At 42.0% G+C, this 27,884-nt stretch overlaps 1 protein-coding gene across 7 annotated transcripts in view; it reads right to left on the bottom strand.

Moving 5' to 3' along the window:
* DISC1 (DISC1 scaffold protein) overlaps window positions 1–27,884 on the bottom strand; it is a 428,932-nt gene that overhangs the window by 185,553 nt on the left and 215,495 nt on the right. For 4 of the 7 annotated variants that reach the window (XM_043924985.1, XM_043924986.1, XM_043924983.1 and 1 more), the window contains 2 exons: window positions 26,654–26,756; window positions 16,340–16,528 (listed from right to left, as the gene is read on the bottom strand). In XM_043924985.1, the coding sequence (XP_043780920.1) occupies window positions 16,340–16,528; window positions 26,654–26,756 (292 nt within the window). Of the gene's footprint in view, window positions 1–14,458; window positions 14,864–16,339; window positions 16,529–26,653; window positions 26,757–27,884 lie in introns of those variants that run through there. The other 3 variants (XM_043924987.1, XR_006345248.1, XR_006345249.1) reach the window with 3 other exon arrangements.

Genomic DNA, 27,884 nt, shown 5'->3' on the forward strand with positions numbered 1-27,884 from the left:
GCTCTGCTGCTGGAGGGCATCCTCCCAGAGACCTCAGAGGAGCTGGGCCTGGAGAGGTGTGGGAGTGCATCATATAAGGTATCCAGAGCATGCGGAGACCACGGGAAATTTAGCAGCTCAAAGGAGTTGTCCGGGTGATACCCAGAAGAGAGATAGGGAGTGTGCACTTGGGTGGATGAGGGTGTGGGAATATCTGAAAGATGGAGGAAAGAAACCCATAGCAAAAAGCTGTAGCAAGATGTGGTTGGGGTGGTGGAGAATCTGATACCCAACGGTGGCAACCAGCAAGGAGCTGCCTTCATAAACCCCAATCAGCAATTTACGGTGATGACACATGGTCCGCAGAAAAGGACCTTTGACTTAATACCCTTCTGTGGAGAGAAGGAGCAGGAGCTGTCACAGACCCAACTCCTCTCCATGAAAGGCTGGTCTAAAGGTCATACCATCCAGCCCTCTTCCCACACAGCCACCATCCATCACCAGGTTCTGTGACTCCCACAGCTGCAGCCTCAGCAGCCCCAGGCACCAACAGACACTCCTATAGTCCCTGAAATAACAGCATGCTTGGCAAGAAAAAAAAATCCCATTGGCAGGAGCTGTTTTTCTAATGGATCCATTTAAGAAAGCAGCAAATTTTTGTAAAAGGCCAAATATGGTGAAGTACTCAATGTGAGATGCGTGATACAGAAAAAGTAAAGCAATGGATATGAAACCACATTTCTCTCAGCTTCTTTATTTTAATGCTCGTGAAAACGTAAAAAGGATGCCTTCCACAGATTTATCATAAAATTGAGGTTGGTTTATTATGGTCCCAATTACAACTGTTCCCTCTATATTGCATTAGCTTTAAAGGCCAGGCCCAGTGAGTATTAATGCATGGAGTGGAAACAGAATGCATTTACCCGAGAAAACCTATGTTGTTTGTTAAGTCTATTACACCCTAAGCCTTAAGAAGTTTCAAAATTCACTCTAAACTGATACTTCAACATGTTATCATTGCTTTAAAAAATTTCTCTTTTCGTTCCATTATTAATCATGATAATGGGTTAACTTCACACACATACACACAGCATACAAGCAGGAAAAGTGATAATAACCACATTATATAAAGATAAGGAAACCATCAAATTTCCTCCTGCACCCTGCCTCCAAAAATGAACAACAGATATGTACAATACACAATAGAAAAAAACATCAAGGCACCAAAAAAGCAAGTTCAACTTCATTATTAGTCAAATACATGCCAAAATAAAGCCTGAATTAAATACCATTTTTTATTGTTATTATACTACATAATTTCTTAAGAAATAACACTTAGTGTAGGAAGGATGGATGGGAGTATCAACTAAACTGTATAATCCTTTCCAAAAGTCTTTGCAGGATGTATTAAGTCACAAAATAATTGTGCTCTTTGGCCTAGAAATCCCAATCTCACTTTATCTTCAGAAAGAAATTCATAAAATGATTGTTACAAACATCAAAATAAGGAGAAAGTTAAGTAGGTCATGGTATACTGATTCTTGGAATGCTATGAAGGCTCTAGAAACTAACCTGGAACTCTGTGTTACAAGGAAATCTAACTCTGTGCCGAGTCTGACTCTGGAGGCACACAGATCTAAGCCATGCTGGAGCTCTCCACATCTCCTCCTAGCTCACTAAGCCTCAGTTTCAGCATCAGTAGAATGGGATGATACATTTTTCTGAATGTATAGCAATGAGGATTGAGTGATGTGATGCTTTCATTTTTGCCACATAAGGCTATAAAAGTATAATGGAGCCCACTCTCGCAGAACAAGTGTGCAAAAGGTTTGCATGTGCTCTAGGCATTGGCAGCTGTGGGGAGGCAGGGGTGGGGGAACACCAAAAATGCACCCAGGAACCTGGCTCTGCCGTGGAAGTTATGTGGTGGACATTTTGCATTCAATTTTTTAAATGTTTTTTATTCTTATGATATTCTGTGAAATAAATTAAAAATTGGAAAAAATCCCACTAGACAAACTCTAGGAATTTCATAAGCTTCAACTTCAGAGGATTCTTGTATAATCCACTGGGGAAATTACTTCACCTCCGAAGGTTACTACATTCTCAGGATTCCAGACACTGGGGGATCTCAGTGTTAGGTGGCCTTCTTAGGGCAGACCTGGAGTTTGGCATTCAGTCCCCCACTGTTCCTCAATCTCTGAAAAAATAGTGCAGGGTTGTATGAAGGGCAAACAGACATTCACCAAATTCTAATTTATCTGTCATGCTGATACAACGGGGACCTAACAACCAAAGTCAAATGCTGGGTCAAATACAAAGTTAAAAAGAAGCTCAAGACTCCAGTCACCTTGTTCCAGCAAGACCAGGCTTCTCTTCATTAATCATACCCTGATGTCATAACATATTTGCATTAGATTCTTTCGTGGGAAAGGCAATATAATATTTAGAAATATATACAGTGTAAAGCAGCTTTAGTAACACAGATGAAAAGAGAGCTGCTCAAAACAAGCTAAAATAACCAAAATTCTAACATCACTTTGGCAAATGAAAAGAGAAAAACAAGTCTGGTTATCATTAAACCTAAAGCAAAGCATGCAATCAGTTCTTAATGAGTTATAAAAACTTCAGAGAGTTTCATGTCAAAAGACAAATAAAATTACCTTCTGTAACTATGGAGCATGTGAGCTATGAGTATACCTGGTTTATACATTTTTGATGTCAAGTCAGTAGACCTTTAAGCAGCCCTTGATGGTTTCTGCCATGTCATAAATATTAAATTGCAGTGCATTGGCTTAGAATTGTCTGTCCCTACAGGATCCAAAGTTGGCTTAAAACTCAAAATTCAGAAAACAAAGATCATGGCATCCAGTCCTATCACTTCACAGCAAATAGATGGGAAAACAATGGAAACAGTGACAGACTTTATTTTCTTGGGCTCCAAAATCACTGCAGATGGTGGCTGCAGCCATGAAATTAAAAGACGCTTACTCCTTGGAAGAAAAGCTATGACCAACTTAGACAGTATATTAAAAAGCAGAGACATTATTTTGCCAACAAAGGTCTATCTAGTCAAAGCTACGGCTTTTCCAGTAGTCATGTATGGATGTGAGAGTTGGACTATAAAGAAAGCTGAATACCAAAGAATTGATGCTTTTGAACTGTGGTCTTGGAGAGGACTCTTGAGAGTCCTTTGGACTGCAAAGAAATCAAACCAGTCAATCCTAAAGGAAGTCAGTCCTGAATATACATTGCAAGGACTGATGCTGAAGCTGAAACTCCAATACTTAGGCCACCTGATGCGAAGAACTGACTCATTTGAAAAGACCCTGATGCTAGGAAAGATTGAAGGTGGGAGGAGAAGGGGATGACAGAGGATGAGATGGTTGGATGGTATCACTGATTTGATGGATATGAGTTTGAGCAAGCTTCAGGAGTTGGTGATGGACTGGGAAGTCTCAGGATCTGCAGTCCATGGGGTTGCAAAGAGTCAGACACGGCTGAGTGACTGAACTGAACAGGATCCAACCCTCCTCAATTCCATAAAAGTCTGAAAGTAGAGTAAATGCGGCAGGATGGCCATCACCCAAAGTCTGGTGGGCCCAGGGCAGCAAAATTTGGTGCAACAATGTGATGAAGGCAGAAAACACTTACCATGAAACCCTCTCCTCTTTACAAGAGCTAAGAGAACCTGAAAAGCCAAATTAGCTACAAATGATGACCTCTCAAAAAGAATTCTCTCTCTTGGGTTACAAGACATATGGCAGCTTCAAAGAAGAAGAACAAAGACAAAATGGCAGGAGGTCATAACTCATGACAAAGTCAAAGAGAAAACAAGACATTTCTTATTAGATTAAGCACTAAAAATACTATGACAGTATAAAACAGGTCATAATTAGCACCAATAAAATTTAATTCTGCAAAAGTTCACAAAATTGGACTCAGAAAAAAAAAAAGAATCAGTCTTAATCTCTCAAAGCCTTGAATTATAGAACATTGTACATATTGCTCATTTAAAGTTCAAAAGCTCACTCAAAAGAAACTCACAACAATGGTCATCAAATTTTTCAAGTTAATTCCTTGAAATTAATTGGATGGCATATCAGTAAATTCTTACAGGCAAATAGGAATTTGAAAGAAAAATGAATGTGCTAGTCACTCAGTCATGTCTGACTCTTCGGGACTCTCCCCCGGGGACTGTAGCCCGCCAGGCTCCTCTGTCCATGGGATTTCCCAGGCAAGAATACTGGAGTGTGTTGCATTCCCTTCTCCAAGGGATATTCCCAGCCTATAGATTGAACCTGAGTCTCCTGCATTGCAGGCAGATTCTTTACCATCTGAGCCACCCTTTTGCAACTTAATTCCTCATAATCAATTGGATGGCATGTTAGTAAATTCTTAAAGGCAAAAAGGAGGTTTCTCCCCCCAAAACTCTGACTAGGATATCAATATACTATCAATGCCTGATCTTACAGGACTACAAAGGAAAACACTGACATTTAAGCATTTTTGAACAGGAAGCAGAACTAGCCATAGTTCTTTGAAGATAAAATATCCAAAAGTGGTTTGAAGTTACCACATTTGTATCCAAGTAAATTGCTATAGTTCAACTTTTTTCTCATTTGTGGTAGTATGGTAAGCCCCTATTAGTTTTCCTCCCAAAATAAAGAATTTGGGTTTTAATACAAAATATGTGGGTATTACATGGCCAATAACCTAGAGAACCTCCTATTAAGTTCAATGATCCACTGAGTGTAGGAGAATTGCAGACAGCAGATTGTCATTTGGGGCGTGAAATATAGAATGTGTACTTAGAAATTTCAAAAATGAAAACAGCCTCTCTTTTCAGGACACTCAACATCATCAAGAGGTGATGTTAGTGGACTTTTGTTCCATAATCTCGACTGAGTGTATTATGGAGTTAGCTGGCAATAAGGGTAGTAAGCTGGAGGTAAGGGAGGGTGGAAAGACCTCACGTCAGGAATCAGGTTCATAAAAAATGTAAATTTACATAAAAGGTGAAATCACAATATAAGGGGATTCAAATCCTAGCCCTGACCCCTCCCATCCATGTGACTTCAGACAAGACGCCCATCCTTCCTGAGTCTTAGCATCTCCATCTGTGAAACAGATGGTGCTGGGCCAGCTGCACAAGTGTCCAGAGGATCAGACAACCAAATGCACATGCAGTCTTAGCCCAAAAGAAGAGAAACCAACATTTGTTACTGAAGAGAAAGTGACAACATACAGGGAATCATTCCTTCCTTTCAGAGAACATATCAAATCCATTAAAGCTATAGCTAATCTGTGCACACAGCAAGGGATCTAATACATACATGCTAAATACACACAATAAAGATCACAGGAAGGAGAAATCCCAAAAGAACTCATTTTTAAACCTATAAGGTTCTACATTAAGGATAATATGTAGAGAATTAAATTCCACTAATTTCAATTAAGTTCTAGTAATCATGACAATAATATTCTATTTCCAGATCATAACATAATGCTGAAGTTGTTCAGGTAAGGAGGGTGGTACCACTCCCATGCAGTTCAGTTCAGTCACTCAGCCGTGTCCGACTCTTTGCGACCCCATGGACTGCAGCACACCAGGCTTCCCTGTCCATCACCAACTCCCAGAGTTTACTCAAAACTCATGTCCATTGAGTTGGTGATGCCATCCAATCATCTCATCCTCTGTCATCCCCTTCTCTTCCTGCCTTCAATCTTTCCCAGCATCAGGGTCTTCAATCTTTTCGTATCAGGTGGCCAAAGTATTGGCACTTCAACTTCAGCATCAGTCATTCCAACGAATATTCAGGACTGATCTCCTTTAGGATGGATTGCAGTCCAAGGGACTCTCAAGAGTCTTCTCCAACACCACAGTTCAAAAGCATCAATTCTTCAGCACTCAGCTTTCTTTATAGTCCAACTCTCACATCCATACATGACCACTGGAAACTCCCACCCAAGAACATTTTAAAACAGGTGTAGGAGGAAGCGATGCACAAGAGACAATGCTGAAGGATAAGAAACATTCCGCAAGTCAGGGTACAGCCCCACGCAATGAATAACCCCTCCCCCAACCCTGGCTAAGGGGCTCTCCGCCGGGAACTGTGGCATCCTGCTTACCACCATTTTTAGCTTAATTTTCAGGAGGGTGTGTATGAGCGTGCATGTGTGTGCACACACAAGGTCATCAAAAGCCCTGAGTCCACATGAAATGTAGACAGAGACTAACATAGGCACTGGCTGATGAGAATGCTCCAGAAAGAAAGCAGAACACTTGTCAAGTACTTAAGATTCACATGGACCCACCTTATAACATACAACCAACTTCCTGCTCCAAACAAATTGGCATGTTGAAAAACTGCCTGTTGCAATTGGGTATGAAATACTGTTAAAATTGTCACTCTATTCCCACCTAGGGGCTTTGTTAAGGGAATATTGTTAGAAGAGTATAAAAAACAAATGGAGGGGCTGTCCTGGTGATCCAGTGGTTAAGAATCTGCCTTGCAATGCAAGGGATATTGGCTTGATTCCTGGTCTGGGAAGATCCCACATGCCCCGGAACAACTAAGCCCATTTGGCACAACTACTAAGTCAGTGCTCTAGAGCCCAAGAACTGCCAACTACTGAGCCCAGTCCACATGCCACAACTACTTAGCCTACATCAGTGCTGCAACTACTGAAGCCCCAGCACTCTAGAGCGCTTGCTCCTCAACAAGCCACCACTGCGAGAAGCCAGGATACCACAATTAGACAATAGACCCCCGTCACTGCAACTAGAGAAAGCCTGCATGTACAGCAACGAAACCCCACCACAGCCAAAAATAAACAAATAAATCTCTGAAGTAAAAGCAAATGGAGAGACATGTAGAAAAAGGAGTAGCATCAGTAATGATTTATAAAACTAATTGCATGGATAAAAATAGAAAAAGAAATCAGAAATGGACATTAGGTCCAGACAAACACTGTTTGATTCCACTTACATGAGACACATAGAAGAGTCAAACTCAAAGAACCAGAAAGCACATTGGTAGATGTCAGGGGCCAAAGGGTGGGGAATGGGGATGGGGAGTTAGTGTTTAATGGGAGGACAGGGAGTTTCAGTTTAGGAAGGTAAGAAATTCAAGAGGCGGATGATGATGAGAAGTTGCACGACAATGTGAATAAACTTGGTGCCGCTGAATGGTACAGTTAAATATGGTTGAAATAGTACATTTTATAGTATGTGATTTTACCACAATTTAAAAAAATATTTGAGAGCCAATTTTTTTTTCTTTTAAAAAGGAACAAAATTGGAAGGAATCATGGGAATTCAAGACCAGAATTCAAAACCAGTGATTTCACCTCTTGCAGGAATTGTGATTCATTCTGGAACACAAAGGCTTTACTAGGGGCTTCCCTGATACCTCAGCTGGTAAAGAATCTGCCTGCAATGAAGGAGACCCCGGTTCAATTCCTGGGTTGGGGAAATCCCCTGGAGAAGGGATAGGCTACCCACTCCAGTATTCTTGGCTCAGATGGTAAAGAATCCACCTGCAATGTGGGAGACCTGAGTTCGATCCCTAAGTTGGGACGATCCCCTGGAGAAGGGAAAGGCTACCCACTCCAGTATTCTGGCCTGGAGAATTCTGTGGACTATATAGTCCATGAGGTCACAAAGAGTTGGACACAACTGAGCAACTTTCACTTTCACTTTCTTTTCAAATGATACTAGAGATTATCATACTAAGTGAAGTAATCCAGACAGAGAAAGACAAATCCCATGTAATATCACTTACATGTGAAATCTAAAATAGGATATGAACTTACCTGTAAAACAGAAACAGAATCATGGACATAGAGAACAGACTTGTTGTTGACAAAGGAGGGGGGGCGGTGGGAGAGGGATGGAGTGGGGGGTTAGGGTTAGTAGAGGTAAGCTTCTATGTATAGAATGGATAAATAACAGGTCCTACCGTATAGCTTGGTGAATACATTCAATATTCTACAATAAGCCATAATGGAAAGAATATTAAAAATAATATATATATGCATAACTGGATCACTTGCTATATAGCAAAAATTAATACAACATTGTAAATCAACTATACTTCAATAAAAGAATTTAAATGATGAAGGGGTGGATGGAAATGAAACTGAGACATCTGGCTTTGCCGTGACTTACATCAAGCACCTGTGAAGCAGAAAGAATTCATTCATCCAACCTCACACTGTGTTGCCACACGTGCCAGATGAGACACAGATGATAAGGAAGCAAGGGAACTGAACTGAGGCCACCCACAAACTAACACAGGCTTTTTGCACTGTTGTGGAGATGCCTCCCAAAGGAATTATCATGAGTATTTAATAAAAGAGGAAGGAAATTAATCATGAATTTCAAGCTTAGAAATTCACAGCAAGAGAGTTTGAAGGGAAATAACCATACTCACAGTGATGCAGGAATAAACTGGAAAGAAGAAAACTATGGGGAGAAACTAAAAACTGAAAATATATATTTAACTAGGATTCTGATAACTTAATAAGATGATTAGAGATGTGAAAGCTCAGCTCACAGAAAAACTTGAGAAAGAAAGATTTTCAAATTTTAAAGCTTTTCTCCAAAATGTTCATATTATACATATATTCAGTCTAAACAAATGAAGATTTCCAGTTGGAGAGGCAGACCTTAATAAAATACTTGCCATATAACAATCTAAGTTCCTTCACCTCAACTTATCTGCAACACTTATCTGGTTCCCAGACAAATAGTTCAGGTCACTCAGTCATGTCTGACTCTCTGCTACCTCATGGACTGTAGCCCACTAGGCTCCTCTGTCCATGGAATTTTCCAGGCAAGAGTACTGGAGTGGGTTGCCATTTCCTTCTCCAGCGGATGCTTCCTGACCCAGGGTCGAATTCGCATCTGTTGCATCTCCTGCACTGGAACGTGGATTCTTTACCACTTGGGCCACCTAGATATCCCCTTGGTGCATCCACAGAAAGGGATCTCTAACCACCTCTTTAGGTTCCAGGGACTTAGAACCACTGATGTCAGATCACTGGAAGATTCTATATTTAAACTCAATTAGCCTGAGGCCTTCCTAATTGACTTCCATCAAATTATACGTTAACACAGTTTCTTAACATTTGGAGGAACTTAAAATTTGAAGGAAATTTTGACTCTCTCAAAAATCTGCTGAGTAACTGGATTGTTTTGTGGAAAAAATGTACAAACTCACAGATATAAAGTCTGTGTACAGTTTCACAGTCTTCCCATGAACTACTGCTTTCATCTGTTATTTTTTTGTTGTTGTTAGAGATGGTTGGTAACAGCCATGCGTGCTTTTTCATTTGCTATAAATCTATTCATTAAGACTTTCCATTACACTCTCAAAAAAAAAATCATCTTTAAGAATTAAACACCACTGTTGTGGAGAAAAGGGAACCCTCTTACACTGTTGCTGGGAATGCAAACTAGTACAGCCACTATGGAAAACAGTGTGGAGATTCCTTAAAAAACTGGAAATAGAACTGCCATATGACCCAGCAATCCCACTGCTGGGCCCCATACACACCAAGGAAACCAGAACTGAAAGAGACATGTGCACCCCAATGTTCATCACAGCACTGTTTATAATAGCCAGGACATAGAAGCAACCTAGATGCCCATCAGCAGACGAATGGATAAGAAAGCTATGGTACATATACACAATGGAATATTACTCAGCCATTAAAAAGAATACATTTGAATCAGTTCTAATGAGATGGATGAAACTGAAGCCCATTATACAGAGTGAAGTAAGCCAGAAAGATAAAGAACAGTATACTAATGCATATATATAGAATTTAGAAATATGGTAATGATAACCCTACATGCAAGACAGAAAAAGAGACACAGATGTACAAAACAGACTTTTGGACTCTATAGGAGAAGGCGAGGGTGGGATGATCTGAGAGAATAGCATTGAAACATGTATATTATCAAGTGTGAAACAGATCACCAGCCCAGGTTGGATGCATGAGACAAGTGCTCAGGGCTGGTGCACTGGGATGACCCAGAGGGATGGGATGGGGAGGGAGGTGGGAGGGGGGTTCAGGATGGGGAACACATGTAAATCCCTGGCTGATTCATGTCAATGTATGGCAAAAACCACTACAATATTGTAAAGTAATTAGCCTCCAACTAATAAAAAATAAAGGAATAAAAAGAAAAAAAAAAGATTTTAACACCCCTCCATATTCCTGAAAACTTCATGCTTTAAGCTACTTTTGAGGAGGACAGATGATGCTTTATCGGTCTTTTTTACTCTGGCTTCTAGGAAGTTCATGATCACATTATATTCTCAACAAAATAATTAACACTCATCACTCGCATTTTCTTCTGTCTCAACTTTTCCATTATATTTCCATTATATTTGTTAATTTTGTTGTGTCCATTTTTTATATATATTTATATAAATTCCAGTTTTCCATTTCTTCCCCAACCCGCCCAAAAAAGACAGACTTTATTCCCCATTCTAATTTTTCTTGAAATTTTCACCTAAATATAGCTAATAAATGTGGAAAAGGAGTGACTACCTATTAAATCACCTGTTAAATCACATGATCTCTAAACCAAAAACTTTAAATCACATGAGCTCTAAACCAAAAGCTTTTTCTTAAAGTGATTTACAAACAATGTTTCACCAGTGGACTAAAGAGTTAAAAAACTGGCATCTCACTAAAGGGCATCAAGCTTCCTTTTATTACCTATTAGGAGGTATCCAAGAAGAAGGGCAGGATTATGTGAATGTGGCCTTTCTGGCCTAAAGTAGATATTAGACCCAAACCATAATTGAAAAGTTGAGCCACTTCCACTTCATCACCTTTAAAAACTGTCCCTTATCTGACTTCCACTTCCTCCACACTCACTGAAAGGCAAACAAATGAGTTTAGGCTGGACACAGCCAGCCATCACTCCCAGGAAAAAAAACACCATTTGACACCCGCACTGAGAATTCTTTTATGCATTTCACAGATCCTACGTGGTTTCCTGACAGCTCACTGGGCCACAGACACCGCCGGATTTTTGAGCTACATCTGCAGTATCTTTTCTACTCGGGCAGCTGGCATAAAGTGGGAAAATTCATTACCATGCTAATGATGTCCTATTTAAAATTCTGGCCCTGATTATTCTGTGATTAAATCTCTCCCCTTGACGTCTGCTTCCTTTATATCTGAGTTACAGTATGAAATCAACAATATTAATAAAGGACAATACAGATTACCAACTTATACACAAGAGAGGGAAATGCGGTTCTATAAATCCCAGGGTTGTCTTTTTTTCTGAAAAACAGCTGTAGCAAACTTAAAAATGTTACTGATTCTTTCTCATACCACTCTCCCTTAAAAAAACAAAACACTGAAATCCACAATTAAAGGTTTATAGTTAATTTCCACAAATATTCAGAGGTTGAAAGATAGATTTAATCTATTAACTGCCCCTAAAACTGCTCAGACTTCAAATGTGTTCTCCTGAAATCTTAAGAACCACCGATGGGGTATAAGCACCCGGCTTCCTCCCCTCTTTAAACAGACTCTGTGTCACTGAGTCAAAAGTCAATAGATTCATAATGATTTCTGTCTCCCTTGTCCCCAAGTACTTTGGCATATTTCAGTCCTTCTCACATTGTTCTGTCTGCTGCCACCCCAATCTGTATATCCAACTCGGACAACTCAAGCATCTTCCATGAAAAACTAGCAAGCTTTATCACTGCCTTAATTAGACTGGAAGATGAATTTTAAACATTTGGGAAAAAAAAAGAAGATCCAAGGTCTGGGTCTGTGAGTCAAAATAAGGGAAGAAAGGACGAATGTTTCTTGTCAACATCTGGCCCCGGTAAGGGAACAAATATTTATGGCTATTTACTACTTTTAATGACATCATGCTGGATATTGCCAGCAACAAAAATGAAACCTAAAGACTGTGCTTTCAGCTCAGTGGGCTCACAGTTGAACCAGAGACATCATATGTAATGACACTGTAAGCGGTTTAGAAAAGCAAGTTCATCTGCGATGAGCAATTACATACACTCTTCCCATCATTAAGAACCCTCTGAATGACAGAGATTGTGGATTATCCCCTAAGACTGCAGATCTCCCTTCTGCTGCAGACACAGAACCCCGACTGGATGCGGACACACACATGGCTGGGTCAGCCCACCTAGAGCCGGCATCACAGAGCCTGGGTCCCTGACTGCCGTGACCGCTGGCCGCACACACGCGTGGAGTCTAGGAAAATGGTGCTGATGAACCTATCTGCAGGGCAGGAATGGAGACACAGACAGAGGGAGCCGGCATGGGACACAGGAGAGGAAGGAGGGGGCGGGACAACTTAAGAGAGTGGCGCTGACATATACACATGACCGTGTGTAAGCCAGGCAGCCAGTGGGAAGCTGCCCAGGGCACAGGGAGCCCAGCCCAGTGCTCTGTGACGCCCGGAGGGCAGGATGGGGCGGGTGGGGCAGGCTGAGGGTCCTGGGGGAGGAGATTCACGTGTACTTAACGGCTGATTCATGCTGTAGGGCAGAAAACAACACACCATTGTAAGGCAATTTCTACAAACAGTAAATGCTGGAGGGAGAAAAGGGAACCCTCCTCCACTGCTGGTGGGAATGTAAACTGATGCAGCCCTTATGGAGAACAGTATGGAGATTCTCGAAAAAAAAACTAGGAATAAAGCCACCATGTGACCCAGCAACCCCACTACTGGGGATATACCCTGAGGAAACCACAATTCTAAAAGACACATATACCCGCAATGTTCATTACAGCACTATTTACAATAGCCAGAAAATGAAGCAACCTAAATGTCCATCGACAGATAAATGGATAAAGAAGATGCGGCACATATATACAATGGAATATTACTCAGCCATAAAAGAATAAATTTGAGTCAGTTCTATATATGGAATCTAGAAAAATGGTACTGATGAGCCAATTTTAAGGGAAGGAACAGAGATACAGACATAGTGAATGAACTTGTAGACACAGTGCGGGGGGAAGATAGTGGGATGAATGGAGAAAGTAGCATCAACATATATACACTATCATGTGTAAAATAGACAGCTGGTGAAAAGTTGCTAAATAACACAGGGAGCCCAGCCTGGCACCCTGTGATGACCTAGGGGGTGGGGTGGGGGAGGGGAGGGAGGCTCAAAAGGGAGGGGATACATGTATAGTTACGGTTGATTGTTATATGGCAGAAGCCAACACAACATTGTAAAAAAATTTTTTTAATAAAAAAAAATAAAATAGGAAATAACAGAAAAATTTTTAAATAAATAAAAATCTGTTTTTAAGAACTCTACACATTGCTCATTTTTTTAATAGTCTTATTTTAAGATGTTTTATCTAAGATTAAAAAGAGTCTGCTCACGGTAATACCTGCAGCAGCACATTACTTAGTTCAGTCGCTCAGTCGTGTCCAGCTCTCTGCGACCTCATGGACTACAGTACGTCAGGCTGCCCTGTCCATCACCAACTCCCGGAGCTTGCTCAAACTCATGTCCATTTAGTTAGTGATGCAATCCAACCATCTCGGTAATGTGCAAAAGCACATTGCTTCTTTGTATTTGCCCTACATTTAAACTTGAGCACAGAGCTCACTCCAGATTTTTAACTCTCAAAACCCAACAAATAATAGAATGTGGACCTTGGTCTAGTTTAACATCATATCAATGGAAAAAAGCTTCACTTTACTAAGAATTTATTTCTTTGTTTCTCCCACTCTTACCAACCCAAGGTTATTACTTTGGTTCACCTAACACCAAGTCACCTCAGATTGCTTAAAGATTAGCTTCAGCCTATAAAGCACAAGGAAGGGATACCCAGGTGGCTCAGTGGTAAAGAATCCGCCTGCCAAAGCAGGAGCTGCAGACGATGCAGGTTCGATCCCCAGGTCGGGAAGATCCCCTAGAGGAGGAAGTGACAACCCACGGCAGTATTCTTGCCTGGAAAATCCCACGGACAGAGGAGCCTAGTGGCTACAGCCCACAGGGTCTCAAAGAGCCGGAGAGAACTGCGTGCGTGCGCACACACACACACACACACACACACACACACACACAGGGGAAGGGAAGCTGATCCAGCAAAACCCCAGTGTAAATGTAGAGAATGCCTTCACAACAGTAATGAGCCATCTGCAATTTAGAACCATCCATGGTGACAATCTCTCATTCCATTTGTTTATGTTTTATTCATCATTTTGAACATACTTAGTCAAGTGACAATGATGAGACTCAAAAAGTATCGCACAGCTTTTTTTTCCCTAAAAAAAAGAGATATTAATGGCTTTCAAGAGCTTAACTGTTCAAATGAAAATATTGCTGCATCCTATTATATATAGGATGGATAAAAAGATCCTACTGTATAGCACAGAGAACTATATTCAATATCCTATGACAAACAATAATGGAAAGGAATATGAAAAAAAAATGTACATATATATATATCTGAGTCACTCTGCTGTATAGCAGAAATTAACACAACATTGTAAACCAACTATACTTCAATAAAGTTTTTTTAAAAAAGAAAATATTGCTGAACTAAATTTGTCCAAATTTGTTCTCATCTTTTCTCTGTGATATAAATTTCCTGTTTTGCAGCAAAAGTCTTGTGATGATAACATAAGACATCTCATAATTTTCCTTGTTTATATTTTTAAAAATTTAAAACAAATTTATAAAAATGTATAGCAAAATTTATTTAGCTACAAGATTAGACTTACAATAACATAATAAACTGCAGCATTACATCTTGGAGGAACATGTTGTCATTTCTCAGGACTACAGTTATATACTAAGGCTCAGATGCATAGTCTCTAGCTTACATATTTGGCAAAAAACAAAGCTTTGACCTGCAAAAGTGAAAAAAAGATAAGGCCAACTTAGAGGTGTCCACGGCTGAGAAGACACAAAAAAGGTTGACAGTCGCATCTGTCATTCAGATAACTACAAAGAAACCTCTCTCTACAAAATTTAGTAAGCCTTTAAGACAAAATGTACTAACAGTGAAATGATACACCTATTTCTACTAGCTGATTTCATATTTGTTTGGTTTTAAATGCTAATCTTCATTTACTTCAATTTGTAGAGTATTTTCAAATAAGTGTGTTAAAGGTGTTAGTCACTCAGTCACATCTGACTCTGCAACCCCTGGACTGTAGCCAGTGAGGCCCCTCTGTCCATGGAATTCTCCAGGCAAAAATGTTGGAGTGGGGAGCCATTCCCTCCTCCAGGGGATCATCCCAACCCAGGGATCAAACTCAGGTCTCCTGCATTGCAGGTGGAATCTTTACTGTGTATGCCACCAGGGTGGCCCATTTCAAATCTGGCTACCTAATACCATCATTCTTGTTTCTTTTTAAACAAGTATACTTTGTAAATACAGTTCTTTATTAGCATAAATGTCATTCATTTTTCTAGTAAACATTTACTTAGGAAATATGATTTACTGTGTATGAACTTTGCCTTCCAACAACCTCTAGTTCCCAAGAGAAGGGCAAAGGTGTATGCACACACACACAGTCTCAGGATCTTAATAAATTAATGCAATTAATCTGTACCACTTAACTAGCTTATGAGATGGATAATCCATCATCTCATTTTACTGGTAAAGAAACAGGGTACAGCATCTATTGTATTTTAAATATAAATTTTCTCCCTATGATTTCATTCTGTATATTAGAAACTGAATCATCAGAAATTCTTTACTATTTTTTTTTTGAGAAACAGGTTTGACTTTATTAATAATTTGGGCTAAACCACAATCTTCTGAAATTATCTCTCAGAGTGAAACTTCAAGGTGACCTCATTTACTGTTAACAACTAGACAAGAAAAGACCACAAGAATAGTTTAACTCCTCCAACAAGTGGACACTTTGGCCAAGGCAGCCTTTTCTGCATCTGCCCCTTCTTTGTGGGCAGTTCTCGGGAAAGCCCACAAAGAAGAGGCACTCAGTGGCCTTTCCTTGGTTTTCCCAGAGCCAGCCTGCTTTCGTGTGCGATTGTGAAAGCCAGAAGGCTGAGCCAAGGAACAAAAGGGAGATAATTGTCAACCAGAAAATTCTCAAGACCTGTGCCAAGGTGGAGATTGCTTCAAGCCATCACAAGGCCATTAGCAGGCACAGAGTCGAGAAGGAGGAAAGACAGGAAATGAAAAGGCATCAGATTGATAGCAAAACAAATGCTGACAGAAATTGTGCCCTATTTTCTTGGGCTCCTGCCAAAAATATCCTGTGTGGCTCCAGGACAGCCTTCACAGTAAAGGGTACATGTGAAGCCGTACAATAAATAGTACGCATATTTCATCGGGCAACCGCGTGACCACTTACCATAGGCAGTTCTCCCCTGGTCCAGTTCTTGCCTGAGTCTGCTGTAAGCTTCTTTCACACTTCCCAGCTTTTGGACGTTCCTGGAGCTCAGTACCAACAGCTTGTGGAGAAGTCCCTCCAGCCCTTCCCTCTCCAATGTCAAAGATCTGATCTCCTCCGTCAGCTCCTTGGCTGTACAGAAATGGCTTCCTGCAGCGCATTGTGGGAGAGAAGGCGGGAAAACAAGCATTAGAGCATCCCTACACACGGAAGACGCAGCCATAGCTAAGCTGTAATGCCAGCAAGAGTCCTGTGGACTGCAAGGAGATCAAGTCTGTCAATCCTAAAGGAAATCAACCCTGAATACTCATTGGAAGGACTGATGACGAAGCTGAAGCTCCAATATTTTGGCCACCTGATGCAAAGAGCCGACTCGTTGGAAAAGATCCCGATGCCGGGAAAGATTGAGGGCAAGAGGGGAGGGGGTGACAGAGGACAAGATGGTTGGATGGCATCCCCGACTCAATGGACATGAGTTTGAGCAAACTCCTGGACACAGTGAAAGACAGGGAAGCCTGGCGTGCTGCAGTCCATGAGGTCACTAAGAGTCGGGCATGACAGCAACTGAACAACAAAAAGAATAACCGTGTGAGGCGAGGAAACTGAAATTTGCAACTATGTGCAACTAACTGCATGAACAGTCTTCTGTGGAGGGATTTGGAAGCACTCCAACAGTCCTTCTAAAACTAGAAAAACTTCCAGTCACTTTTTCACCTTTTCTCATTGTATTTTGTTTTAGAGGTTCCACTGATTAATTCATATCCTTCTGAAACACAATGACACAAAGATGTCCCAGTGAAACCCAGGGAAGCTGGAATGGTATCATTCCATTCAAACATCCAAATGTCAAAGAGGTAAAATATTACAGTAGGGTGGAAAGCAAATGGGCCTTGGAGTCAAACTAGACTGAAATTCAAGTCACACTCCCCTGGTAACTCAAACTATGACCTGGAGCAAAAAAATTAGCATATGGAATTTCAGGACAAACTTCTTACAAAATATGATTGTGCTAATACCTGCGTTAGAGATGACTGCAAGAATAAACTTGAAATTCCATAAAATTCTAAGCAAAATATAAGGCACATCGAATTTATCAAGGGTGAAAGAATCCAGGTTAATAGATGGAAATTAATTGTATTTCTAAATACCAGCAGCAAACAATTTGAAGATGAATTTTTAAAATACTATGTATATTTTAAAATTCAAAATACTTAGGGATAAATTTAAAGAAACATGGGAAAACTTCTATACAGAAAACCGTTTTACTTCTGAGAGATCTAAAGAAGACTTAAATAATTAGAAAGACAAATCATATATACATATATTAGAAAACTGAATACTGTTAGGGTTTTCATTTTCCTCAAATTGATCTATTGATTCAATACAACTTCAATCAAAACCTCATGAGTCATTTTTAGAAATTGAAGAACTTATTCTAAAATATAAAAGGAAATGCTGAACCAAAGCAATCATTAAAAGGTAGAACAGAGTTAGAGGACATCTGCTGCTTGATTTATTAACACTGAAGTTACAGTAAATGCAGACAGAACGGTCCTGGCATACAGACAGACAAACAGCTCTGGGGAACAGAACAGACAGTCTAGAAGTGGACCCACACTCACAGAGTTAAGTGATTTTTCAACCAAAGTGTCAAAGCAAGTCAATGAGGAAAAAGAAATGCTTTCAGAGGAATACTGGAACAAGTAGCTACCTACCTGGGGAAAACAGTAACCTTGATATATACCTCAAACCATACACAGAATTTAACTAGAGATGGATCACAAACCTAAATGAAGAAGTGAAACCTGTAAAGCTTCTAGAAGATATAGAAGAATATCTATCTAACTTTGGGGTCAGCAAAAATTTTAGAAAGGACACAGAAAATATTAATTATAAAAGAAAAATGGATAAATGGACTTCATCAAAATTAAAAACCTCTACTTCTCAAAAAATACCATTAAGAAGATGCATAGGCAAGCCATAGACAAGGAGAAAATATTTACAATATATATATCTGATGAAGAATTTGAGTCCTGCAACTCAATAATTAAACCACAAATAAACTGACTGGCAAGTGGACAAATGATGCCACAGACACATTACAAAGATATACACATGGCCGAGAAGCATATGAAAAAGTGTTACCAGAAAAATGGTGGAGATTGAAATGTACAGCCACTTTGAGAAATGTTCTGCCAGATTCTTATAACCTCAACATACACCTATCCTGTGATCCAACAATTCCACTGCTAGGTATTTACCCAAGCGAAATGAAACACATAAGCAAAAATTCTGGACTCAGATGTTCACAGTCGCTTTACTCACAACCCCAAACTGAAGACAATGGAAACATCCATCAGTTAGAGAATGCATAAAAACTGATACATCTACACATCAGAAGACCACTCTCCAAGAAAAAGGCATGAACCCTTCATACATTCAGTGACACGGAAGTATATCCAAAAAAGACACAGAAGAGTGTACCCTACATGATTCTGATGATATTAAATTCTAGAATGTGCTCACTCAGTTGTGTCTGACTCTTTGCGACCCCATTGACAGCAGCCAGGCTCCTTTGCCCTCCACTACCACATGGAGTTTGCTCAAATTAACATCCACTGAGTTGGTGATACTTTCTAACCATCTCATTCTCTGCCATCCCCTCTCCTCCTGCCCTCAATCTTTCCCAAAATCAGGGTCTTTTCCAATGAGTCGGCTCTTAGCATAAAGTGGTCAAAATATTGATGCTTCAGCTTTAGCCCTTCCAATGAATATTCAGGGTTGATTTCCTTTAGGACTGACTAGTTTGATTGCCTTGCAGTCCAAGGGATTCTCAAGACTCTTGTCGCACACCACAGTTCAAAAGCATCAATTTTTTGGCGCTCAGCCTTCTTTATGGTCCACCTCTCACATCAAGGACCGTTTGAGTCCTAACTGTTGACATAGATTTGTAAGATCAGGAAACCACCAGCATTTAAAACTTGAAGAATGGTGTAAGCAGCTTGGCAGAAAATCCTATATAGAAAATAGATCACTCTTGGAGGAAGAAAGTTACATCACCAATAGCCTCACTGATGCAGAGGATGATAATGTGTGGAGAAACAGGAGTCTTGACTTGAGTCAAACTGTGTATCAGGACACTCAGCCTGAATATGAAACATTTTAGAAAAACCTTAACCAATTCATTGCCCTTATATTTTTCTTTTTAAAGCGTGATATGTGACTTTTCAAAAGCTTAAGTACATCTAAAAGAGCTATTTCAATAAGTATAAAATAAAAGTCTAAGCCACAGAAAGCATTGCATCATTGTTTAATTGACAGCAATTTTTCTTTCTTAGTACTATATAAAATAATGGCTCATTTTATGTTCACTAAATTACATGTTGTTATCTCTGCTTTACAGTGGAGAAAACTGAAATCTAGAGAATTATATATCTTGCTGAAGGTTCCATAGCAGTAAAATGCAGGGCAAGTTTCCAACTCAAATATAACTCCAGAAGTCTCCAGAATAATAGACTGTGCTATTTGTTTCTTCATTCTGATTATTTAATAGGCGGATTTCAATATTATATAAATATGGAAAAGGTTAAAAAAATTTTTTCCATGTTAGGGCATTCTGAATACCCAAAAAATACCAAAAAATATCATTTCTGTTACTGAAATCCAGTTTCCGATTCCATGACTAGATAAATATCTTTTGAGACTATTTACTGTCTATCACTGTGTGGGCAAATACAGAAAGGAACAAGGCACAGTCCCTGCTCTCCAGGAAATTATCTTGAATAAAGGGGATAAAATGGGGACTTCCCTGGTGGCCCAGTGGTTGAAGCTTCGCCTTCCAATGCAGGAAGTGCGGGTTCAATCCCTGGTGGGGAGTTAAGATCCCACATGCCTCATGGCTGAAAAACCAAAACATTAAAAAAAAAAAAAAAAACAGAAGAAGCAATATTGTAACAAATTCAATAAAGACTTTAAAAGTCATCCATATCAAAAAAAAAAAAGGAGGGGGAGGGGGGATAAGATGTATGGTTAAAAAAAATAAAAAGGCAAATATTCACTAGAAGGGTTCATGGAAGGGAGATAACTACAGAAAGGGAGATGGAGGCAGGTTCTCCAGGAAAGAACGTAAGGTTTCTAAAGAGGAAATGGGAACCTGATTAAGCAAACAGCCTCATCTTTGGCGGGAGGTGCATGACTGAGGCGGAGCCTAGAGCAGCCAAGAAGTTGGTGGAGGCCCCAAATGTCAGGCCAGTGGGTTTAGAGCACTTAGGAAAAACAAAATCCTGATAAGGAGAGCAGTCTGGACTCCACAAGCTTTGGGTTGTAAATGGAAGCACAATTAAAACTTTTCTGGATCCATGACTTCTATCTGAAAAATGACCAGTGAGGGCCGCTGCTGGTGAAACCCCCCATGAAGAGCCCCAAAGAAGCCAAAGGACCTGCCCCAGAGGTGTGTTTGCCGATGAACAATGCAGTCCCAGCACATGCGGTGCCTTCAAGTTCCCTTCTCAGCCTGGGCTGAGGGAGCCCCCACCAACACCCCAGACCTAACCCTCACCCTCATTCTCATCCCGTTGGGTCATATTCTCAAGTCTACAGAGTTAGTAAAATGTGGGGTAAGCACCAACTGGGCCCCAGAAACTCCAGGCTGAAGGTGCCAAGTGTGCAACTTCCTCCTGAGAATAGTTCAGAGAGAAGACCTCTCAAAACAAACAAGAAGAGACTACAGAGATGGAGTGAGTGTCAGTATGGAAGGTGTCCTGGAAACACATCATCAGGCCCTCCTGCAACTCATCACCAGCTCTAGAGACCAAGGCCTTAATAAAACATGAGAGCAATCACTAATTAGGAACCTTCCTTGACCTGAAGGGGTATGGCTTGGGAAAATGCAGAGTGATGTGCAAGTTTTATATATACAGAATGAGTGTGAATTCCCAAAGAGACAGTCAATATCAAAACCCATGCCGTGAGAAAGCACGACAGTGCCCTTGGTTAATATTTCATAAGCATTTTGGCCTCAGATCCAAGCCCAGGAGGTGAATCTGGCTTGAGGCAGCCCTCCCTGATTGCTGAAACTGGCGAGAGTTTTTAGATGAAACTTGAAAAAAAGAAATGTTGATCCTTGAAAGAAGTTCCATAAGCGACCCAGTGACCCCAGTCTCCATCACCCTGATGGGCCTTCCCTAAAGCCAAAGGGAATCTGTGTGCTATGTGATCAATCGTTTCAGCTGTGTATGACTCTTTGCAACCCCATGGACTGTAGCCCACCAAGCTTCTCTGTCCATGGGATTGTTCAGCCAAGGATACTGGAAGGGGTTGCCATGCTCTCCTCCAGGGGATTTTCCCCACCCAGGTATCGAACCTGGATCGCCTGCATCTCCTGCACCGCAGGTGGGTTCTTTTACCACTGAGCCACGGGGAAAGCCCCAGAATATTAGGGGTGTGTATCTGCCTTGGCATCAAGTTGTATACATGCCCACCTGCTCTGCAGCAAGGGAACCGCACATGGGCCTTCAAGTAGGTTTTTTTAAAGCACCTGTCAAAATATTTTATTCTACAAATAACACAACTAAAAACTTCTAGGTGTATGCCAAAGCTGAAACTGATGTCATCCATTCTGTTCTCTCTAACTACATCCTGAGTGTCTCTGAATTCCAATATTTACCCTTCTCTGCTTCATGATATCTGCAAGTCACTTTCTGAGGTCATTACTTGAGTCTTGTAGACTACAGAGTTCATGGATAAATTCTCCTTTAGTCTTCCCAAAAATCCAGGAAGGGGTTCTTATAATAATTGTCTTTGGTTTCTAGTTGAAGAAACGGAGACCCAGAGAGTGACTCCCCCAATGTCACAAAGCTTTGGAATTTGAGGATGTCATATTAGATTACTGAACTTGAACTTGGTTCTTCCAACCTCACGGTAGGTGCTCATTCTACCAAATACAGTTCAGTAAGGGACTTGGTAAATACACGACCACAAATCATTCATAAAGGGAGGGAACCACAAGAAGACAGGTTGAATCCTGTGCTCGGAGGGGCCGTTTCACTAGGTCAGCCCCCGGGCCTCACAATGACGTCTGCCCCCGGGGACATGCACACACATGGTGCTCGCTGGGCCAAATCTGTTTCCACTTGTGATGATTCTCCTAAAATTATCCTCTTCAGTTCAGTTCAGTTCAGTCACTCAATTGTGTCCGACTCTTTGTGACCCCATGGACTGCAGTGCACCAGGGTTCCCTGTCTTCCCATCCTCTTCTACCTACCCAAATTTGAGCTATCCTTGACTAGGGAAAAAGAAATAAAGCCAGTGTTGAACATAAACCCCTAACTAATAAAATCCTGCATCTCTTCTCTGGTACGACACCAGATCTTTTGAGGAATTCCAAGTTCAAGTCCACACTCTCTGCCTTGTAGGCACTGCCCTTGGCAATGTCAAGGTCACAATCAAGCACCAGCCAACTACACCCATCCCCCTATCCATGGTAGCTCCTTCAGCTAGAATCTGCTATTTTCTGCTGCTTTTGTTTCTTTCTTCCAGTCACCATGATTTCCTGAGACACTGAAAAGCATCTTCTGTGAGCCGAGTTCTGGGACTGGTTCTGCACAGCAAACATTTTGGAAATGGCCACATTGCATAGAGAAGATGAGGGGAACAGGATGCTGTAACACAGGATTTTATTAATACATAAAACATAGACTGCTTCAACCAGACTGAGAAAATGAGCTGCCTGGAGAGAGACAGAGTATACAGACAGACAGTGGCCAGATCATATGCAGAACAGAACCCCAGCCTGTAGCAATGTGCCGAGGAAACACACCCCTATGCACAGAAGCCAGCATAGGAGGCCAGCAGCTCTGAGTCAGACCTGCAGGCAGTCAGAGGCTTTCTCTAACCACAGTCCAGGAAGCTAAACAACAGCTTCTGTAACAACTGGCCCCAAATAGCCAGCACTTGATCAATAACAGCTTCCCTAACCTTTGTCCCTGCTTCCAGCTTAGGACCAATCAGAGAAAGCCAAATATGCTCCCCTAAGCAATCACACTGGGCACTCTAGTTACCTCACCCCTAGCTTCCCCAAGGCCAACAGCTTCCAGTCATTACTGGAACCTCCTTTTTTTTCCACTGCAAAGCTTTCCCACTCCTCTGTCTGCCTTGGAGTTTCTGCCACAACAAAAGCAATGGTGGTTGACTCCCTTGCTATTAAGGTCTGAACAATACCCTTTCCTTCTTCTCACTTGGTAGGTCTCTATTTCCCCCTTGGATAAACATCATCTTTGAAAAATCTTTGCTGAGTCTATCAGATCCCCGAGCCATTGATCAAAACCATAAACTTTTTTAGAGGGAAGCAAATATTTTGTATTTACCTAGAAAATCTAATTTTATTTCTAAGAATGTTCCTATTTCCCTCGAAATCACACAGTGGTAAAGGATCTGCCTGCCAATACAGGAGACGCAGGTTCAATCCCTGGATCAGGAAGATCCCTTGAGGAAGGAAATGGCAACCCACTCCAGTATTCTTGCCTAGGATATCTCATGGACAGAGAAGCCTGGCGGGCTACAGTCCTGGGATTGCAAAGAGTGGGACAGGACTGAGCGCCTGAGCAAGCTCACACACATATAAAACAAGAAAGACTTCAGGCTGCCATTTAGACACATTGTATCCAACCAATGTATTTTTATTATTCCCTCTCTCTGCAGAGAGCAGATGGTTCTTAAATCAAGAGAAATCCTCAGTCCATTGATCAAAACCAGGATGGGAGATCTAGAAGCTTTCAGACAGACGAAAGGCCCTCTAAGAACCTAAGGGTATCCCACAAGGTCCTCTCATTTAGTAGGGCTTCTAAGAATCTCTGAGCATTGTCCCAGCATCCTCACAGAGATCCTAAAATAGAGAAAGGCCTCTCTTGGAGATGTTTGTGCTTTTGTCTAACAGAGTGAGGGTTTGCTATTCTGATGATATAAAAACAGACCTGCCAGCATCCTAAGGAGAGTACCTCTTCCCTCCTCAACTCTCCCTGCTATGCAGCACAGCTCAAAAGGAAATGGAAATTGCATTATGTACAGAAGTTAAGGGGCTCCCCGGGTGGCTCAGCGGTAAAGAATCTGCCCACCAACACAGAAGATACAAGAGACGTGAGTTTGATCCCTGGATCAGGAAGATCCCCAGAGGAAATGGCAATTCATGCCAGGATTCTTGCTGGGAAAATCCCATGGACAGAGGAGCATGGTGGGCTAAGCCCATAGGGTTGCAAAGAGTGGGACTTAGTGACTAAACCAATATCACCACGGAAGTTAATGATGACCATCTGTCACCAACCTAACACACAGGGCAGTCCATGGACTGAAAGGGCTGTTCACCAAGGGGCTCAAGAGTGTCAGGAAATAGGATATGGGGAGTGTGTTCCCACCCCAGCTAACTCGGGGGATCCCTCATCCAATCAGGTCTCACCAATTTCTCAGCTGATCTAAAAACTACACAGAAAACTCAGGCCCTCTGTGCAAAATACCATCTTAAGAATTTTCGCCACATCCTAAATGAGATAATTCACATTTGAGAGAGGGTTTCTCTGCTGCCCAAATGATGCATCTCCTCCCTTGGGCTTAATAGAGACACATCCACCTGGATTCCTGAGAAAGATACATTGATTAAGAAAGGCAAAAACCCTAACTCAGAAGCAAGATTGTATTCAATCTTTTTTCCTCTTAGCAAATGGGGCCATAATTCGAAGGAAATGGAATGTGAAGCTGTTGAGAGCTGAGGCCCACATGTGCGTCCACGTGTTCTACGGGTTGTAAATAACACGCGTGACTGCGCCAGGCACCAAATTGCTCGTTAGCTGCCAACATTAGTTGTTTAATGATCTGAAGAGCAGAAGCTGCCAATTATTGTATTCCTTCTTAAAATGCCATTTAAAACCCATACATGTAATTATTATACCTTTTCATTAAATTTTTATGATTCTTCTGGAACTGATGAGCTATGGATTCATTCAACTTATAAAACAGGCTGTCATTACATAACTGGGTTAAAAATCCATACATCACACCTGGACACGAGCCCTGATCTAGCCCCACTCAGTTAATGGAGTGAACTTAACCACAGGACATATTCCAGGGCCTCAATCTCTCCCTCTGTTCCTCGGGATCACAGTGTTTCTTCCTCCTATCTGATAGAGCTGATGTGAAAATAAAATAACAAATGAAGAGGAATGTTCAAAAGCACTGTTCAGGGGCTTCCCTGGTGGTCCAGTGGCTAAGAATGCAGGGAACACTGGCTTGATCCCTTGTCCGGGAAGATTCCACATGCCTCAGGGCAACTAAGCCCATGGCCAGAACTACCGAGCCCATGATCCACAATAAGAAGCCACCACAACAAGAAACCTGCCCAGCAACTAGAGAAAGCCCAGGTACAGCAACAAAGACCCACCACAGCCAGTAAATAAAAAAACCTTTTCTTTAAGTACTGTTCAAATGATAGAGTAAGATCCTATTTTCAGAGACTCGTGTTTTCAGCCTACTGATTAATGGAAAAGTATATCCCTTTATAACTACCAAATTAAGGAAGGATAATGATCCACTGAAAATCCTCCAAAAATCTCTTATCTATGACTAGGTTGTTACTCTGAGTACATCAGTTTGTCTCCTGTTACCACTCTTTCCCCCATAGCAAGTGGTTGATCACACCCTCACTGAGCATCTCCAGATACATAAATCTGTAGAAACCCTGACTAGGATTACATGGCATCCAGATTACATCTAGTCTCTAAACTCTTAAACAGAAACTGGTAATGCAAACTACACAAATAGCTATTTTATATAATGTGTGCTTGTGCATTTTTAAGAGTCTTACCCATCCCTTATAGGACTACCCTGGGTCAGTGGTAAAAACTCTGCCTGCAATGCAGGAGATGCTGGTTCAACCCCTGGGTTGGGAAGATCCTCTGGAGAAAGAAATGGTAACCCACTCCAGTCTTCTTGCCTGGAGAATCCCATGGACAGAGGAGCCTGGCGGGCTACAGTCTATGGGGTCACAAGAGTTGGACCCAGCTTAGCAACTAAAAACTAACAACCCATCCCTTATAAAGAAGCCATGCTGCCCATCTATTCCATGAGTTTCAGTGAGACTCCCCGCAAAGGCTCTGAGCTGTCAAGTGACAGGTAGAATGCTACACAATATTCAGGTACAGGTAGACTGTTAATCCAGAACAAGACAGGGGTGTGGTGGTTGTCATCACTCACTCCAACTGTCTCCATGTCCCCTCTGTCCCCAGGTACCTGAGATGGCAAGCATTTTGGCTTCAAACAACGCTGGCAGTTGGGTTTCAATATCGTTAACCTTCTTTCTCAGGGCACTGCAGAGTCTTTCACTCATACACACCTAGAAGGAGAGAGACAGCCATGAACCATCATTTATTCAGGCAGAGATGAGAGGGCGACAGGCACCAGCCAGATTCCTGGGTTTCTAAGTAGCAAGGGGGTGATACAGAATAACTGCAGGAGAGTTCTTAAAAAACAAGCAATGCATAAAGGAAGGAAGGACGGAAGGAAGAAGAGAGGAAGGGAAGGAGGCAGGGAGGAAGAGAGGAGGGAGGAGGGAGGGAAGGAGGAAGGGAAGAAGGGAGGGAGGAGAGAGGAGGGAGGAGGGAGGGAAGAGGGAGGGAGGAGGGGAAGGAGGAGGAGGAGGGAGGGAGGAGGGAGGGAGGAGGGGAAGGAGGAGGAGGAGGGAGGGAGGAGGGAGGGAGGAGGGGAAGGAGGAGGAGGAGGGAGGGAGGGGAAGGAGGAGGAGGAAGAGAGCAGGGGGAGGAAGGGAAGAAGGGAGGAGGGAGAGGAAGGGAAGAAGGGAGGGAGGAGAGAGGAGGGAGAAGGGAGGGAAGAGGGAGGGAGGAGGGGAAGGAGGAGGAGGAGGGAGGAGGGGAAGGAGGAGGAGGAAGAGAGCAGGGGGAGGAAGGGAAGAAGGGAGGAGGGAGAGGAAGGGAAGAAGGGAGGGAGGAGAGAGGAGGGAGGAGGGAGGGAAGAGGGAGGGAGGAGAGGAAGGAGGAGGAGGAGGGAGGGAGGAGGGGAAGGAGGAGGAGGGAGGAGGGAGAGGAAGGGAAGAAGGGAGGGAAGGAGGAGGGAAAGGAGGGAGGAGGGAGGGAGGAAGGGGAGGGAAGGAAGAAACAGATGAGCTCCCACAACCAGACACAGCCACAAGTAAGTAAGTGGAGCCCTCTGCCTGCCCCTCCCCAGGCCTCTGCGTGCTGACACCCTCCTCGAGTGGCTCTGCTGGTCCCTGGGGGCACAGCCCACAGGGCTCTGCCTTGGGAAGAAGGGCCGTGTGACTCACCCACGAAACAGAACCACCGCTTGGCCCTCCCTCCCCGGCCGCCTGCCCCTGCAGGGTGTCTGTCGGTACCGCCCTGTCCAGCTGACACTCCGTCATTCTCCCTTCATTTTCCTCTTGTATCTCTGGGGACCACACACACTATGGGAGCAGGGATTTCATTCTGTGTCTGGCACACAGTAGGCA

Source organism: Cervus elaphus, chromosome 15 (assembly GCF_910594005.1).
Source record: "Cervus elaphus chromosome 15, mCerEla1.1, whole genome shotgun sequence".
In the NCBI taxonomy this organism is placed as follows: Eukaryota; Metazoa; Chordata; class Mammalia; order Artiodactyla; family Cervidae; genus Cervus; species Cervus elaphus.